Consider the following 13,239-nt stretch of genomic DNA (forward strand, 5'->3'; position numbering starts at 1 on the left):
GAAGTAGATGAGAAAAGAATTATGGCTGTGTGGAGAGCCAAAGAAGAAAAGAGAAAGATGAGGCATTGATGAATAGAATGATTTGGAGCCTATGTCCATATGATTCACTACCTCTTAAGTGTCCAAAAATAACTTTGTCTGTAAGTGCCATTATTCTGCACTAGGGTAGGAGGTTTTTGTGTCTGAAGACTAACTTTCAACTCTGATCATTTCTTCTTTTCGATAAAAAGCACCTCCCTTACACGTCCTGTTACTGCCAGCAGCAATGTCATGTCTGTCTCTAATCCTGTAGAGTGCCTCTATTTAAAATTTGCTTCCTCTGGTCATGTGAACTTACTGACAGAGAAGTAGTGCCATTTTATTATGGATCTGTAGAAGGCTTAAGGGACTTCAGGTGACTGAAGAGGCAACAGTGACAACGTGGGAGTCTTTCCCTCTTTCTTTAGATACGAACTAGTATTGCAAATTTACATAATATTGAATGTTTTGTTTGTTTCTTATGGCTCCTGTGCTAACAGGCTAACAGGCTGGGCATTTCTCACAAATAGAATTTGTCACATGTAATTTTGCAATATAACCTGAAAGACTGCTGCCTTTCACCCAGTATTACATATCTAGGACCAGGGTATCTACTTGCCTGTATTTCTATGTTTTGTATAGTTTCTGGTGCCTTTTGTGTTCAGAGGTATTTCTTGGCAATTAGATCTGTTTTTCCTATAGCCCAAAATTGTTTTCATAGCCAATTCTGATTTAAGATTTTGTCATCTTTGCCATGTTGCACATACACAACAGAGCTTGGCCTTGCATGTGAGAATTCTTTTTCTGTTTCTTGACTTTGAATATTCCTGTAAGTATCATATGTCTCTGGTACTCATCAAACCCTTATATCAACTTTTGAGGTGTTTTGGTATTTACACCTGGCAAAATATTTATAATCCTTTTCTCTTCTTCCATCCAGTGCATGCAATGAACATGAAGACAGAAGGATGTGGGATTTTTCTCTGTGAATGTTAGTTTAGGGTGTGTGGTTGGTTGGTTGTTTTTAATTAGGAAAACAATGGCAGCTTTTTTTTTTTTCTTTTTACAGCTGCCAACAGTAGGTTTTCACCAATTGCTTACCATTTATGTAGTGGATCTTTCTTGATCTTTATCCTGACGTCTCTTACCTTTCTGAAATGAGTCTATAGATGTTGAAATCTCTGCTTAGGTTTGTTCTTGACCCTGTTTCAGTGCAGCAAGAAGCAAGTCCAAATGGGGATAAGGAGGCCTAAATTCTACAAAATTAGCTGTAATTAAAAGATTGAACCTCAAGAGAAAAATCTATCTAATGCTCTTCACTTTTGCTGTCAAGTCAATGGGCATTCAACTTGGGATTTAGATTTATTTGGGAATAATAGATTAATTTCTTCCTGACATGCAGCTTTCTTATTTCAGTACTTACTGTCCCCAGTTCAGAGTTTAGAGTGGTGCAAGAGACTTGGAACCAAGAAGAGCCTTGGTTGGGTCAAGGTTGGGTCTCCTGTTCAAACTGGCCTCTTGTTTATTGGGTGCAATTAGCTCTACTACTTTCTTAAAGTTAATTGACCAAAGCTTCAGGAAGTACATATAGAACATCATCTGGGCTATTTCTCTGAGCAGTGGATAAAGTTTTAGAAATTTCTACAAGTAGTAGAGCTGGAAGCCTTTTTTCAAAATTACTATGTCCTGCAGAAACCTGCATAAATGAATTAGGATTCAATTTGCTTCTAAACCTCTGCCAACAGTAACCATAATAAAGGTTATTTGGTCTGTTTTGTGATACATGAAGATTTGATGAGTTATCAGTACAATTTGCTGTGGAATATTATTCAGGATTATCTGTTGCACGCCCAGCCTTTCAGCATTCATGTGATTGCACTTCAGGTGATGTTATTGCCAGTTGTATAGAGAATTGTTTGCTGCATTTTTACGTAACAATACAACTAAATTGCCCTTCTTTGTTTAGAAGCAAAAGTGTGTTAAGAGCTGGTCTGTGCCTGGAAATGGTACTGTTGGTCAGAGATCTTAACTTTAAGATAAAATATTGGGTAATATTTCAACAACTATACAACAAAAGCTATTAACTGAAAATTAGTCTTGGCTATGGCTTCCTTTTCTCTTTTGCAGTGCAAAGACTATGGTGTTGCCTTTTATATGGAAATTAATATGCATGTGAAGTGAATGTGGTGTTTTTTAAGATTCAGCACAGCTTATATGTTTCTAAAGGAGATGCTGTTCCATGAACAAATGGGAGAAAAATTCATATTATAAGGTGCTTTCTGATAGTCAGTAGGATTTTTCTTATATTTTTAAGAAATGCTGAGATTTATATTCTCAGATTAGCACAGGTCCATATGTAGTCCAGAATGCTGTTCGGGTTTTTTTTAGTAGTGACCATGCACCTCTTCATTTAATTTGCTAGGAGTTAACAGGTGAATTAGAAACATTTAATCTCAATTTCTAATTTGTTATTTACAATATTTTGAACCAAAATCATAATAATAAAATAACCTTGTAAAATGAAAGGTGGGATTTCACAGGGTGGGAGGACAGCTGAAGAAAAAGGAAGGAAGTATAATACTTAATGTTTCTCCATTGCAGTATATGCATGTGGAACTGAAGCTCATGGTAATTGTTGGTGTATTCCCTTAAGCACGGTATTTTGCCTGTGATTTTTGAAAGGATCAATCACTTACAGCAATTTATGTAATAACTTTCTGGTGTGTGACTCAACTACTTTATTTATGCTTTCTGCCTGGTTCACCAGAATGCAATACCTTTGCTCCTTTGTACAGTAAATGCACTCTGTAATATCTATTATGGTATGGTCAAAGGATAATTTATTGTCATATAGAAAAATAGGTCAACACTTATGTCACTTGATGATCAACCCCCCAGGTTTAATAAAACACCTCACCAGCGTGCATTCAGCACAGTGCTTGATGTTTTATTAGGACTACTGTACCTTACAGTACCTAGCTATAGCAGGAGTGTAATTACTGAGCTGTCATGGTGATAAGTGGGATTAATGGCAGCCTGGTGCACTTTAGTCTGCAGAGTGCCTGGAAGATGGTATTATTATAAGAGAAAGTCTGGACTGGCATATTCATGGCACCCTCCCCTCCTCCCCAAAGCTCACATTCAAGTTTGCATTATCTGCCCCTCCCAGTAGCTGACATTTTCAACAGCTGTTATTTGTGAAGCAGCTCAAAAATCAAAAGAGAAATAATTTGGTAAAGATGCTTTCTAGTCTCAATGAGTAATCTGTACACAATTTATCCTGCCAGGTGCCATTCTAGTCAGTTTTGACATGAGATTGTTCTGTATATGGTCCACAGAATGTATTTTATGTTCAGTGTGGTTCCTTTGATTTTGAATACAGGACTGTTGTATTTTAAAGAAAACCACACTGAGGAAAGTGAAGAGTAAAAAGTCGTAATGGAATTGATGTCTTTTTTAATTGTGTGATTTTTGAGTTCTGTTATTTCCTTACTGCCTACACAGGCAAATTGCTCATCTGAGCCCTTATTGTGCTTTTATTTTGTCTAGTGCATCTCCTTTTTGCTGGCTTCTAGTACTAGAACTTTGCTTTCTTTCAAAGAAGAGAAATTCTTGTCTGCTTAGAATGCTAAAAGCATCCTCTTGACTCAGTGTTCTGGTCACAGCCTTTTGAGGTCCCCCAGTCCCACCTTTGCTTGTTAAGCCCCTTCTAACACGTACCTGTCACAGGTAGTGCTGAGCAGTGTTATGTTCACCTGCCACAGCTAAACCTGCCAATGCTTTTCTGACATCCCAGTTTGGTGAATTAGTAACCCACTGTGGTGTTGAACCCAGATTTGGCTTTTGCAGGTTTCCCATCTTTTGCAGCCTGTGAGCCCTGTTTACTTTAAGTATATCCTCGGGAGCCTTTTGTCCATGACTAGTCTTATGAGAAAATCCAAACAGCCACTACCACATGTGCCTTCAAATTTTGCTGGTGCCATATTGTCTGCAATACCCAGCTAGAGGATAATGAATAATAGGATGAAAGGCTAATTAATCTTTTACTTAACTAGCTTTCCCTTCTCTCGTATTCCACCCTTAATTGAAAAAACAACAACAAAAAAACCCTGATGTGTGTGATTGACAAAGTCAGACCAGTGTTTTGCTGCAGGTATTCCAGTAATTTCCTTCCATTTAATGTGCTCTTCATGTCTTTGTATATAGTCCACTGGACTTTTGCAGCTTTTCTGTGTTTTAAAAGACACTGTCCCAGGCAGTTCCACAATGTTCTTACCTAGTGTCAGTGTCTCTTCCCCCTGCCATGTGGTCCTGGGAGAGGGGCCCTGGGGGGAGGCACGGTGTTTCCCTGCCCCTGCTCAGCCTCGTTCCCCATTGGTTGTTTTGTGTTCCCCTGCACGGGCAGGGACCCTCGGGTGCCGTGATTGCCTCAGTTCCTCGGCAGAGCCCCGGCCATGCGGCTGGGGAAATAAACATCTCTGAAACATCTATTAAGAATCGGTCCATATGTATTTCTTCTCCCTGGGACTCCTTGTTTGATACATTGTGTTACAGAATCCCCACTGTAACAAATGGTGGAGAAGTGCAAGCAGAATGATCCCCGATCCCTAAGCGACTGATGTGTGAGTAAAGAAACTTTGGATTCCTCTTCTTGTTTTTGTTTTGCTATTCCACATCTAAACTATGGAGGAACTATATAAAGACTCTTGGCTCTCAGAGCCACATACGGACATTTATCTTAAAACTTGAAAAGATTCTTTGTAAATTTTAGCTTAATTCAAGCTCAAAAAGAACTGAAACACTTCTTGGCATGGTTTTTAAGAACTTTTTCTATGTTTCTTGGGATGTGATTCTTAACAAAGACTTTTGGAAGACCGTTTGGACACAGTTAATTTTTGAGTCAAAATATATGCCGATGGAAGAATATTTTTGTGAATATTATTTAATTACCGAGACTGTTGAGCAATGTCAGCTGTGTCCTTGTGAAGGGAAGCCTGGCGCAGGGACCGTGAGACCCAGGCCACGTGCACCGAGCGCTCTGTGAGCAGCAGCGAGGCAGCTCCCGCGCGCGGCCGGAGCCACGCGAGCCGCAGTGTCGGTGGCGGAGCGAGGCGCAGTGGGAGCAGCGGGACCCGGCGGTGTCCGCCCGGCCGCGCGCAGCGCGTGGTGGAGCGAGCCCCGGGAACGCCCGACTGAGAGGGGCGGTGCGTGGGCGGTGGCTGGCTGCGGAGCGGAGCCGCGCCCAGCTGAAACGCGTGCTGGAGCAGGGCGGGGGGGCGGACCGCCGCTCGGGGGCCCAGCCAAGACATGAGTGCGGCCCCAGGCAGCGGCAGCGCAGCTGAGAGCAGAAGCGGCGACACACGGAGAGCCGAGCGGCGCGGCCCGGCCCGACCCGCGCGGCCCCGAATGCGACCCCGGGAAGAGCGCGCAGGCACGAGCAGCCCTGACAATTCCAACATGGGAGTGAGCAAAAGTGAAAGAGAAAGCAAAAACACAGTGAGACAGAAAACAGCAGCCACTCGGAAAAAGGAAAAGATCACCGTAGCTAAGGGTTTAGGAATAGTAAAATGGTATAATGTTGAACAAAGTTATGGTTTTATATCAAGATGTGACAACCAGCAAGACATATTCGTTCATAGAACTGCTATTAAAAAGAATAACCCTGAAAAATACATCCCAAGCTTGGGAGATGGAGAGGTGGTGGAGTTCAAAATTGTGCAAGGTAGAAGAGGGTTGCAAGCAGCAGAGGTCACTGGGCCTGATGGTGTTTCTGTAAAAGGCAGTATATATGCTAAAAATCGTAGTCATGTTAGACAATATCTCCATTGTAGGCCCCCCCTACAGTCTCCCTTTCCTAATCCCACCTTTACCCTATATCCTATTACCCCCAGTGTATTCCCACTCTGTTTTTTCATCCATGGTTTCCCTCACAAAAGCATGCCTTTGCCAATTGTTTCCCCAAAAATCCCTCTCCAATGCCAAGTGGGGGATGAAGAGGGGGAAGGAAGAAATTAACTATTGTTGTTTAGAGTTCCAACAGGTACAAATGGAAGAAACCCTCTCCTGCCTCAGTTTCCCCACAAAGCATGCTCGGAGAGTCCTGTCTCCCTTCTGTCAGCCTTAAGATGCTCCAGAGAATCTGTTTGGATATTTAAAGACTCAGGAGGGTGGCTTGTTTTACTTTGAAACTGTTCTTGTTATGTTTATCCAGTTGTTTTCAGTGTTTAGTTTTAAATCTCTTTTGTTAAAAATAAACGGGTGAAATGTTGGGGTCTCCTCCCCCTGCCCTGGGGTCCTGGGAGAGGGTCCCTGGGAGGGAGACACGGTGTTTCCCTGCCCCTGGTCAGCCTCGTTCCCCGTTGGTTGTTTTGTGTTCCCCTGTGCGGGCAAGGACCCTCGGGTGCCGTGATTGCCTCAGTTCCTGGGCAGAGCCCCGGCCATGCAGCTGGAGAAATAAACATCTCTCTGAAACATCTATCAAGAATCGGTCCATATATATTTCTTTTCCACAGGACTCCTTGTTTGATACATCGTGTTACAGAATCCCCACTGTAACAACCTAGCACTGAATAACAATAATTAAGGTAGACTTGTGGAACTTATGTAAGCATCTAGGCTCAAATAATATGTAAAAATCAAATTTTATTTCATCTTCCATGGATTGTTAAACCCACAATTTACGTTAATTCTGTATGTTACTAAAGCAGTATCAAAAGAGCATCTGGAATAACCCAACAAATTCTGAGATAAGTAGTGAGGCATTTGACCTATGATAATCATTGATCTATAAAACCAAGGCTGTGTGCTAATACATTTATGCTTAATAGAGATCCATTTTACTTTTTCAGCTGACATGTATTTTTTTTGTTAGGTTTGCTTAATGCACATTGTGTAGACTGTCTTGAGGACTTAATCCTTAGATGGGACTTGTGCAGGCAACCAGATCATTACATCCCCATGTATGACTATGCAGAAATAGAAAATCAATCTTTATTACTTAAGATGTTTTAATATACAGTTAGGTTTTGTCATTAGAAATGACAGGAAGAAGGTCTTAGGGATTTTGGTTGGGAGTATGCATAAGACTACTGAATTGTTTTCAGAAGTCACAGACTTATGACAGAAAATTCATAGAAAAGTGACTTGAAAATTTATCAGCTATTCTTATTCTTTGGACATACAGTAAAAAGTAATTCCGTCCTCTGTGGAAATACTGTTGCTTTTGTATGTCTGAGTGTCCAACATTCAGAATTTAATCCATAGTGAGACTTCCAGAACTTAATTAATAAATTTAGAGTCACAGCACAGATTTTTTTCCAATAGAAAAATGAACTGGTCAGAAGTTTAACAATCATGGATTCCAAGGAAAAAAATCACCTCTATGTAATTTGACAGTTTCCTAATACTTCGACAGGTGGAGTCTGTGTATTTGTAAATGGTACCCTCTGCCTTCCTATGTAAAGTGCAGTCAACAAAACATAACTAATCTGTGTTTTGATAACAGTCAATAATGATAATGTAGTGCTTTGTGGTTTTAAATAGAAATTCTATGAAAGTGTTATGCATTCTTACTTGTGACTTATCTTTTAGCATGCTAACTCGAAAACCTTATGCTATTGGCAGCACTTGTATTCTATGTCTCCTTGACACATTTTCTTTTATTCCTGTAGATGCTTAAAGTGTGCAGATGCCCCCTGTCAGAAGAGTTGCCCAACTAATCTGGACATCAAGTCATTCATCACAAGCATTGCAAACAAGGTAAAGTCGGGCTTGCAGTTGTATGTGGCAGGAGAAAACAGCAGCTACTTGCAGTTTGTGAGTGAGATTGCATTTCAAGGCTTATCTTTGTAAAGTCTTCAAAATAAAGTGTTTAGAACAGACATTTTTAAGTTTGAGTTAGCTAATTTTTGATTATTTTTACTTCTGTTCTGTGCCTGTACAGATAGTGTATAGTGCAGATCTATTTCTTCATGTCACTTTTTCTATAAAGTTTTTGGTATTAATGGTTTTCAAATACAATGCTATTCAAAAACCTGAGCATTATGTCATTATTTAACCTTTTTGTTACCTGAGGTATTACAGTTACAAGCCTCTCCTTTCATTAAAGGTGGGGGGGTGGGGAGGGTTGGTGGTTTTCTATTTTTTTTTTTTTTGAAGTGATTATAGTTTAAATTTCCTATGGGCAGAAATTTGGTATAAAGATAATAATCTCAAGGAATATTACCTTGTCCTTTATAGTAAGAGGCTCTGTTTAATGCAAGTGTAGTCACTCATTAGGACTGTTAATAACATACTACAGGAATAAATGGGCCCCCCTCTTTGGAGGTACTGTACCTTTTCTTAATAGGCTACTATACGATGATCATAATGAAATCTTAAAAACATTATTCTGAATTGTGATTTACAAAGACTTTTAATGGTCATAAATAGAAATAAATAAAGGTTACTGCATAGTTGATGTGACAAGATTAATTATGCTATCAGGGATAGCCTAGAGATGACTGGATATTGGTTGCCCCGTACCTTTTAAAGCTTACTTCCCATCTGATGGAATCATTAGCTGCCATGGGAGTTATGTCTGCATGAGCCCAACTAGACTCATAATCTACTGAGGGTGCTATAAAGATTATCTGTCTGCTTTTTGTGCTCTAACATTTCTCACTGTTACATGCAGTTGAAAGGGCCAGCACAGGTAACACTGAGTGAAGAGTGTGGGGAACAGCAGCACTTCCATGTGCAAGTGAAGAGCCACATGGCTTTCACTGAACTGTGTGTGGTACGGAGAAGACACCAGTAAATTGTGCGCCTTAACAAGAAACATTAGGATAAGAGGCGATATTAAAATGTGTGTATCAATTATCATGTAACTACGTGTTGATGTGGTTTGCAGTAATTGGCATTATGCCCAGTATATGCATATAGACTGTTTTCTTATATAATCTGTATGCTGTCACTGCTGCATTTATTTTCATGAATGTAGGCATCTGTTTGCAACCACAGTATAGTTTGTGGCATATTGTTGCTTATTACCTCTTCAGGCATCGTGAAGCAGGCAAACTGAGCAGGGAAGGTATGAGGCAGTAATGAAACTGCTACTCTCTGTCTCATCATTGTGCTGTATTTGTTTAGAAAACCTAAAGCAAATTTTATGGAAGTATTTTACCAGGATGGTCTTTTTTTATGGAGGATTCATTATGCTACTGCTTTGGGTAGGATAGGGTGATATGTTGTTGAGGAAAGAAAAGGGGCCTAGTTATCAAAACATAAAGCTTGGAATAAGCAACCAGGGAAGATGGATTGAAGACTACAACAGAAGATGTCAGGAAAAGAACTAACACTAGCAGCATCCTGGTACAATAAATTTGGTGGGTCTCTTAGACTCTGACAGCCTCCAAAATATGATGCCCCTTTGTAACTTGACAAAAAGGCTAAGTCATTTTAATGGCTGATTCATTTTGAATTCTGTGCTTCTGTTACAAAGTAGAGACAATAAAGGTGGGGTGACTGTAGAGTTGTGTTTTGGCTGTACTGGAATAATAGTAAACTGCTTTGAAGGTTTGAAGTAAAGTCTTTGCCTTGCTGAAGCCAATGGGTACACTCTTAGTGATTCTAATAGGGCCAGATTTAACCTGTCAGATGATCAGGGAGGTGGATCAACCCTATGGAATTTGGGTTGTTTGATGATGGCTTTTGAATCCTCTTGGAAGCTGCAGATGCTTGGTAAGACACTGTTTTTGCAGGATGACCTGATCACTTGGTGTTTTATCAGAAAATCCTGCTGTAGAAAAGAATTGCAGCTTATTACTATTCTCTGAGGAGATATAACGTTGGGGTTGTTTTTTTTTTTTTTTTTGTGGAGAACCCAAAGTATCTTAAATTACTGAAATGTAATCATAGCATGTCTTTTTTGGCCCTATCCCTACCTATCGATATCCTCTGTATCCCCTCTGAAACCTTTTATAAAAGGTATACCACAGCTTGGGTAACCGCTTTTACCTCATGTTGATGTCTGGTTGTTGTCTAGGCAGCAGGAAGCATTCACATACAGGAAGTTTTGAAAAGTCAGATATTTGGTTTTTGCTGTTAAAGATGTTAGGATGGAAAATTGCATGCCTAAATCAGCACTGCTTCTGTTAAGTCAAGTTTCAAGTGTGAGTTTACATACAGTCTTACGCTCTTGTTTCTCTCCTTACCATATCAGAAGAAATCTTACATAGCATGCTTGTGGAAGCATTTCTCTGCAACAGCTCTGATGCTGACTTTAAAACTAAAATCCAGAAAACAAAACCAAAAGAACAAACCCCCCAAAATTAGAAGTGAGTAAAACCCCCAGTGGGATACGCTTAGCAAGTAGCTGATTTCATGGGCTGAGGAGCAAGGCTAGAGAGTCCTGCATGCCCATGGCAGGGGGTTTGGAACTAGATGATCTTCAAGGTCCACTTCCAACCCAAACCTTTCTGTGTTTTTATATTTGTAGCCTCCATGTCAGTGGCTATGCCTCCTGTAATTTGTGTCCCAAGCAACTTAAGGATGAGTGCATAGAGGGAACCCAGCCTTGACTTGATGGCTGCAATATGCTGGGCTGAATTTTCCTTTTAATGTATTAGTTTCTGATGCCTTTGCTAGAAAATCTCTCTTATAAAAAATTCTGTTTTTCAGAAAATAACAGGAAATTCTTCTGGTTTACTTTATTAGTGGAATTGTTTTATAGTCGTAGCTATGTATTGCTGTTTTTACAGTACTGCACTTTGAAACTCCTTGCTTTCTGTCAAGCAAGCAAAAGGTACAAGGTAGAAGTTGAGAGCTGGGTACCAAAAGTTGAAATGATTCACCTGAAGTCATGACCTGGCAGAATCTGTGTGAGAGCCCACTACAAGAGCTGCTCCTGTGGTGTCCTCTGCCATCTTTCATTCTGCTGCTGTGGTAGTACCTGCTCTACAGACTTTTAGAGCAGATAGGAGACAAGAATGGTGTGCTTTTGAACACTAAAATGTATCATTTATAATTTTGAAAGTCTTTAATGGAACTGGTAAGTAATTATATGAAAATGGTTTCACTTTGTTATGCATTTTGCTAAACTTCTATTGAAATAACAAGTTAGATATTATCATTCAGCAGTCTGAATATTCAGCCTGATGAAATTTTTTGCATTATTGTCACTGAAGTTCTTGCTTATTGCTTAAGATGATCAAGGATATTTTGCATGTCACTGAAGATCGTTTTCAGTATGATAAATTTGTTTTTGCTGTTTTCATCATATAAATAAACTTCCATTTTTAATCTAAAAGCTTGTAAATATGTATGGTAGCTTCTAGCAAAAAATAAATAGGTGAAATGTAGAATGTTCAGGTGTTTGAGGTCAATAAATTCTGGGAATTGAGGTACATTTTTCTAGACTTACTGCAGTCCATGTCCTGCTTCTGAATCTCATCACCCACTTGAGTAACTCACTTCAGCTGGTTACTCTTCTACTTGTTTAGAGAAAATTGTGTTCAATAAATTCCCTGTCCTTATCCTTGTGTAAGCAGTATTGCATGCAGGTATTTATTTAAACATGATTCATTTTAATATATTTAATGTTATATATTAATATATTTAAACTATTTAGACAGTAGTATGCTGAAAACAAATTACTTTGTCAGGTATTTAAAACCTCTGTATTGTATGCAGTTTGTTTTGTTGGGAAATGGCAATAGCAATCATAAAGGGTCAGCGATTCTTGTTCTCTTAAGCCTGAGGCTTTTTAGATGTTTACAGGCCATCTACAATGTAGCTGTTCTGGCTGTTCTGCCATTAGACCTGAGCTCTGGAGTAGAAGAGGGACAGGGGAGGAGGGTTGTTCCTGGGTTGAGAGGGTAATTGAGTTGCCAGACTCAATGAGCCTTGAGCCTCTTTGAGAGAAAGGATGTCACTTACGCTGTATTGTGTTAGCTGCTGTGACTCAGTAGAGTTTAGGCCACAACTTCCACTCTCTTTTTCCATACAAACTGGATTACAACTCCACTTTATAAAGGTACAGTCTATTCTATTGTGTCTTCCCAGTTCGTGTTTCTCAGTTCACAAAGACCGCTTGCAATTGTGTCTCTCAGACCAGACTTCAAATTCACCAGGCATGCATTACTATATTTATTTCTTAACATCAAAAGATGGCAAACAAGTGTTCTGACTTCCAGCTGTCCTCTTTAAATACCACCACACTGCAAAATGTATATTCCTTGTTTTATAATGAACTACTACTGTCTTAGTTGTTTATTTCTTTAAAAAGAAAAAAAATACACTAAAAGAATCCAAACATGTTCAGCTGGTGCAGGAGAAGCTTTGTCCCCTAGCCCTGAAGGACTACCAGGAATGATTTTAGGATTTTATGCCCTCCTTTCCCTATGTTGATATGTCAAAGCAAGAAGGAATTTGTAAAATGGAGCTTTAACACTTGTCATCCTTTAGGACTGGCACAAGCAAATGTTTTACAGCAGCAGAAATTCCTACTATTTCCCAGAAGCATCTCTCAGCCTGAACACTTGTAGGGTTCCATCTTTTCTCCTGTTCAGCAAAACTGTGCCAGAGAAGTGGACCTTCAGAAAGCAACAGCTCCTCACATGCTCTGCCTTTGAACTGCTCAGTGAGAGTGTCTTGGAGCTTTTTGTTATCAGACACCTTTATGGTTGAGTAGTAGATGGAAAAACAACTGTTAATGCACATGGGAATATTAACTTTTTTTACACAGCACAGGCATAAGGAGTGAGTGACTCAGCCTTTATAGTCTCAGTCTGTAATGAAGAACTGGGGGTACAGGAGTATCTTTTGTGTTATCTGTACTTGTAGAACTCACTTTGTCGCTGTAGCCCTCTGTTACTAGCGCTTATATTTTCATTTCAAGCTATGCATTATTACAGTGATTCCTGACATTGACTCAACAGTTACTTCTGTGTTCAGAAAGACCATCTTCTCCCATATCCCTTAGTAATAAAAATCAGCTCGTTTGCACTGACACGTCAACTCTTTTTAACAGACTGTATGGAGGCTAGCATTAAAAAAAGAGCAACAGCAAGAAAAAAGAACCCAGTGCCCCTCAAAAAATCCCCAAACCAAATAAAAACTCCATATTGAAAAACAAACTCGAGAAGCAGCCCAACCCCCAAAATCAGCGAAGCCGTGCTGCCCTCTGGATAAAAGGTGAAAGGTTGTCCCTGGGCTGTGCAGAACACTGGCAAGGGAAATGGA

At 39.8% G+C, this 13,239-nt stretch overlaps 1 protein-coding gene across 5 annotated transcripts in view; it reads left to right on the forward strand.

The window, feature by feature from the left end:
• DPYD (dihydropyrimidine dehydrogenase) overlaps positions 1-13,239 on the forward strand; it is a 353,009-nt gene that overhangs the window by 89,182 nt on the left and 250,588 nt on the right. For all 5 annotated transcript variants that reach the window (XM_042030116.1, XM_042030118.1, XM_042030120.1 and 2 more), the window contains one exon: positions 7,689-7,776. In XM_042030116.1, coding sequence (XP_041886050.1) covers positions 7,689-7,776 — 88 coding nt within the window. The remainder of the gene's footprint in view (positions 1-7,688; positions 7,777-13,239) is intronic.

Source organism: Corvus kubaryi, unplaced genomic scaffold (genome assembly GCF_017639235.1).
Source record: "Corvus kubaryi isolate FWS band 111438036 unplaced genomic scaffold, C.kubaryi_AGA036_p1.0 37334, whole genome shotgun sequence".
Classification (NCBI taxonomy): domain Eukaryota; kingdom Metazoa; phylum Chordata; class Aves; order Passeriformes; family Corvidae; genus Corvus; species Corvus kubaryi.